The 5,895-nt window shown below is 40.9% G+C and overlaps 1 protein-coding gene across 1 annotated transcript; it reads right to left on the bottom strand.

The window, feature by feature from the left end:
* Nucleotides 1-834: 834 nt before the first annotated feature.
* On the bottom strand, nt 835-5,361 carry LOC135489138 (charged multivesicular body protein 3-like). The gene is made up of 6 exons (XM_064774336.1): nt 5,203-5,361; nt 3,966-4,026; nt 2,913-3,092; nt 2,595-2,716; nt 2,186-2,297; nt 835-1,938 (listed from the first exon to the last, which is right to left on the bottom strand). The coding sequence occupies exons 1-6, from the start codon at nt 5,245-5,247 to the stop codon at nt 1,805-1,807; spliced, it is 654 nt and encodes a 217-aa protein (XP_064630406.1). The 5' UTR covers nt 5,248-5,361; the 3' UTR covers nt 835-1,804.
* Between the last annotated feature and the right edge of the window lie 534 nt (nt 5,362-5,895).

The raw sequence follows: 5,895 nt of genomic DNA, 5'->3' as shown, positions 1-5,895 counted from the left end.
CTCTGTTTCAAGTCTTTCTTAAACATATTCAGTTGTTGAGCTGGTCTAAACCCGAGGTTTTAAATGGTACCTCAGGTCAAGAAAGCACAACTGGCTGTGAATAGAAATGATTCTAAAGATCTTAACTGGGGCTACTTGGACAGCTTGATGATCCGCCGTCATAGTGCATATTTCCGTCCTGCTGAAAGGAGGAGACTTTAGGACTGATTATCACCGCCGTGACGTCGGCATGCTTGGGAGTAGTACACACACTATCAGAGAGGTGGCGCATTGACCTGAATTTCACTCCGTGTCAAACTGGGAGTGCGGATGTCGAAAAGCCGATTGCACACATCCCACGAAAAATCACTTGAAGTGGCGTGATACTCTTGTGACTGAGCATCACCCAACGTAGGACACAATCCCAACAAATATGATGTGAAATGACGCATGAGGCACCAAGTGGGAAGTTGCCTAAGACATCAAGGTGATCAAGTCGTTTTTACTCCATATTGACACCATAGTTCAATGGATTTAAAGCTGAATCAATCCATCTACGTAATTTCCGTAAATAGTCGCCCTCACGATTGCATTTTTGGAGGATGGGAAAACTATGTCAACTGATGATTAAATTGCACAAACGGCTACAATGCATACAGGGCCTGTGAAGAGACCATGCTAGGCATATGAGACGCCTCACCTGGCAATCACAGTAAAGTGATTTGGCAGTGTTCAAAAGCCAAGAATCTTGAAGGGTATTGAACCCAAGAATGTGCAGATGGCCTACACAAACAAGAGGCTTCACATTACAAGGGGTCAACTCATAATATTAATACACAGTAACGGAAGACTTAGTTCTAACTATTGAGAGTTTATTTATAAACAATTATGAACATGATGAATATTGAATGTACATAAACATACATGTAGAGTTGCGAACCACTGATGAACTATATATGAATAACAACTGGCCACCTCTAATATAAACTTGCTTGGGTAGTCCGTGTCGGGGGTACCTCTTTCCTGATTGAACCAGTTGACCATTTATTTACATTTCAACCAAATGGTATGGGCTAGAGCATATTCATAAGAATAATGCATTTATACATGAACACCAATCGCAAAGTGTTTTCAGAATTCAAAGACTGGGGACAAAGTAAATCACTTAAAAGGCCGATGCCATTGGTAAAAATTTGAAATTTGTAACTGAATTCGAAAACTTCTTATAATGGGTATACACGCGCTAAATATAAATTAAGCATTGCCGTTGGGTAGACAGATATATATATATATATTTATACCAAATTTCACCGAATTCGTATGTATGACAACTGCACTATGGCATTGTGCAGAACTGCCTTTCTATTTTCCTGGACCACCAGTAAGTACAAAGGGTGTACCCATTTAATATATACATGAAAGTTCAAGGTGAAGACAGTTGGCAAAACATTTGAAAAGTTTTTCATGCATCTCGTAACACACCATGTATACTGACAGAATGTACCCACAAGTGACATCCAGAAGTAGGCCTACCTTGCTTTATTCATAAGTTAGTCAAAATATTTACATCACTGTTTGCCCCTTACCTCGCAGTTAGAAGAATTTAGGCCAAGCACAATACATCGTATGCTGTCTCTGAACAAAGCCCGCTCGCACCTTGGCCTAAATTCCAATTGTTCTACTGTCTTATCAAAGGATTATCAGGGAAAATCCTGATTACATCAACCGCCACGAAACAGCTTCCACGGGTCGAAACCGGCAGGGGCAAAAACTTAACAGGAGTCTCAACAAAAATAGTCATATTGTCCATCCAGACACACACAAGTTAACTCTTGAGCGCGGCCAATCGCTGTTGCATGTCTGAAACATCCTCCTCCTCATCTGATGCAAAATCGGCAGTAGCACCTTCTGGCTCAGCCAATGAATGGGCTCCAGCTGCTGGTGCTGTATCGATGACACCTGTGGAAAGATAACGGAGAATATTCAAGAGACAAATTGGTAACAATCAACACAAAGGGCCTAGTAATATAGGTCACTGTGAAGATTCAGTGGTTTAACAGTAGAGGACAATCCCCAACACCCTCCAGCCATGTCGGAACTTACTGTTTAAGACAGTGCCAGATATGAGGAAGGGTTTGCCTGGCACTGACTGAAGAGAGTGAACTGCCCAAACCTCCATCAGAATATGTGACAAACGACAGTGTACCTTTAACAACTTCATTAAGAATCCTCTCCACCTCCGCATCAGCATCATCTTCGAGGTCATCGTCCTCGAGACTCTCAAATGTATCATCAATCATCTCTTCCAAAATACCCGCCTGGAAACCAGATTGTCTGAAGAGTTAGAGACTTTTCTTCACAGCGTAACTGGTATAAATCTCTTGCTCAAAGTAGGTCACACAGGTTTACCTTATATGACCTGCTCTAACAAGATGAGGTTCTTGAGGTCTGTACCTTGGTTACTGATAGGTGATCTTGGTTAAGTATGATTAAGCTGAATCGAAGTCCTGAGTTTAAGGAGTATTGGCTGCAGCTCCTTCAGTGTAGCTATGGCTGGCTTTGAGACAGATCTTGGGGTGTAAAAAGCGCTCGATAAAACATCTCCATTCTCTTACCTTCATCATCTCTTTGGACATAGCTTGCATTGTTGCCATTACTTCTGGGACCTTTATCAAAGCCTGCATACTCTTCATCACTTCAGTACTCTTGGATAAGCTGCCAGCCACCCGGAGTGTTGCTAAAAGAAAGAAACATTCGATGAGAAGTCACATGTCTGCTTTTTTCAAACATTTTCAGTTGGCCAACATGGATTCATCTCACAGACAAGTCAGGGCATGCACTGCTCTTGCTTAGTGTATTCCAGTACTGAATGATAGCTGCATCTTAGCAGTGAATGCGAAAGAAATTATTCTTAGAAAAGTTCTGTAACTTACCTAGTTGACTTTTCATTTGCATCTCGACAGAACTCAAATGTGCCTTGGTGCAATAAATCTTGTTGACAGCTTTTCTGGAATTGACCACCTCCTTGGCTAAGATTCTGCATACATCATTGTCTCCCTTCTTGGCTGCAGCTTTGATCTGCTTAACAACCTTTGCTTCTTCATTTTGAATGGCTGAAAATAGAAACTAAAACTGTATCAACATCTGAATACAATCATTTTCTGAAAAATGGGACCCAACATTCGATTTCCTTTAAAACTTGGACTGATAAATATGGACAGGACAGCCAGATTTGAGTAGGACAGACTGAAAGATGGTGTTATTGGTGGTAGTGGGTGGGTGGGTGGGGGGTAATAGGGCAGGGCAGGATTGTAAAATAAATAAAAACAGCTTTTGTATCATTGTACTGTTGTACCTGTATATGTATGTTCTGTTGTTAATAAAGAGTAAAATATTTTTTTTTAAAACATCTGAATACAACTAGACTGAAACGCTGTAAAAGTTTGCTCGTCTATTATTAGTCTAGTGATCCCAGATAATCGCAAAAATGTATCGCAGAAAAAGTGAAAATCTAACTGTGAAATAACTGTTATATTACACTGTTGTTTAAATGCCGACTTAGATGTACCAGAGCTCCTGTTTTACAATAAAGTATTTTGCATAATGAAGAGAATCATAATGTGCCTTTGCAAAATTGAAAGCTGGTTTAGTCAGGCTAAAAGGGTGGATGTCGTCCTGGGTGCCGACAAATGGTACCCAGGTTCGAGATCGACTGGACAATAAGCACCCTGGGTGCCATTACACTAGACAAACAGCACCCAGCTTCTTTTTGCCTGGCTTACGGATCTTAGGGACAATGTTTCTGTACTGCCACTGGGTGCTGTTTGTCTAGTGTAATGGCACCCAGGGTGCTTATTGTCCAGTCGATCTCGAACCTGGGTACCATTTGTCGGCACCCAGGACAACATCCACCCTTTCAGTTTTAGTCAGTGTTTAGTTTAACATTTACCATGTTCATTGAAGACAGTAACAAAACTAATACCAACCTCGAATTTGCCTGTCGAGTCCTCTTCCTTCTTTCCTGACGGCGGAACACCAGGTACGGCACTGAAATGAAAGCAAGAACAATTGCTGAGGAAGTAACTTCACAACAAGCTCAAACCATGACTTGGAACCACCCCAGGCCAAAGCAAGCTGGCTTACTTTCAACTAAATACTTTCAACTATGATTATCTTCTGAAGACCACCACATTGAAACTGTGGCAAATTTCCCTTGCTGATGATTTGGCAATATAAGTGTCAGACATTAGGCCATGGGAATTATTAATCCTGTTTACCGTCCACCTCCCGCATGGGTTCTGATCGAACATGAAATATTTTCATTATTTTTTAAAAAATATACTTATTTTATTGTTGACATCATTTTTTCATTTAAATAATCTTTCCAGTGGTTCATCTTTACCTTAAATGATTGAAAAACACAATAAAACTTAGCAGGGTAGGCTCTTCATCATAATAATGACATTTTTTCAATGCCTCATGTTGATGACCGACCTGATTTCCATTTAATGGAACTTGCTGAATCGCGTGTTTTGACCAGTAAATCAGACTGTAAACCGATAATGAATAAGGAAAAATGAAAAAAAGCCTTATCATCTTTTTAAATCTCTCGGACGGTAAACAGGATTAATCATTCCTATGGCCTTAGAGTTGGGTCACATTAAACAGCGTCCACCAGGTTTAAAAGCATATTGAAGTCATCAAAATAAAATCTAATGATGGTAAACGAAATAAGCAGGACATCTTCCACATTTCCTGAACGATTCATGACATTCTTCATGACATTTGTTTGGGACCTGCCCCTGGTTCATCTTTGTCGAAAAGGTCCCAGCTCAGCCAAACAAACCTATACTTTGCTTCTTGCAGCAGCCAAAGGCCCCTGAAGCCTAGTTAGTGGGATTATTGGGCTAAACAATGGGATAAGCCTGGAAAGTACTCTTCTCATAGTTCCTGGCTTATCCCATTCAGTTTAGCCTGATAATCCCACTAACTAGGCTTCAGGACCCTGTGCAGCAGCCTGGCATGATCAAAGCTGCGAGATCACAAATCAAAAATGAACGATACGATACGATACTAGATTTATCAGATGACTGACAGCGACATGCTCATCAGCATACAGTAACAGTCTTTACAGAGTAAAAATATACAGACACAAATTACAAATTACAAAATTTAAATGCAGCCAAGTTTGTTTGGATTGATAGAGTCATAAACAACGTTTACCTGTTCCTTTGGATCCTTCTGCGGTGTTTTACCAAATAACCCCATCTTCCGCAGCCTGGATAACGAAATAACCTGTTATTTAGATGAAATGACCAGGAAACATGTCAAAGATTATCTCTTTCTGGTTTGTTTACCTGCAAATATGTACATGATATGTACTAAATGCACTACGTTTGTTTTTTTTTAACAATGATAGTTTTAAGTACATTACTCCTCCGTATTGGCCGTGGAAATTACCCCGAAGACAACATAATAGAGAGGTTAAGATTTTGATCCGAGAACGAGATCGAAGATAAAACGGCTCGCCCCAAAATCAGCATACAAGACACAGAATAATACTATTGGTGGCTCTTGCTCCGCAAAGGGCAAAAGGTGAACATAATAGATAAGCGCACTTGGCTATACTAGTGAGCTCGCACAACTGTTTGACAGTCATGGCTGCTCCACCTGGCTGCACCGTGTTGACAAGGTAAGAGAGATGAGACGGTCACAGCATTGCCACATCAGTCATGGCTGCTCTGTCAAGTTGTCAACATGGTGAGAATCCGTCCTGGCTGCTCCACCGTGTTTATTTGCAACATGATGAGAGAGATGAGACAGTCACAGCCAGGCCAAATCAGTCTCTGCTGCTCGATCTGCCAAGTTGTCAACATGGTGAGAGAGATGAGACAGTCACAGCCAGGCCGAATCAGT

The sequence above is a fragment of the Lineus longissimus genome, chromosome 6, assembly GCF_910592395.1.
Source record: "Lineus longissimus chromosome 6, tnLinLong1.2, whole genome shotgun sequence".
Lineage (NCBI taxonomy): Eukaryota > Metazoa > Nemertea > Pilidiophora > Heteronemertea > Lineidae > Lineus > Lineus longissimus.
This window is presented reverse-complemented; position numbering and strand designations above follow the sequence as displayed.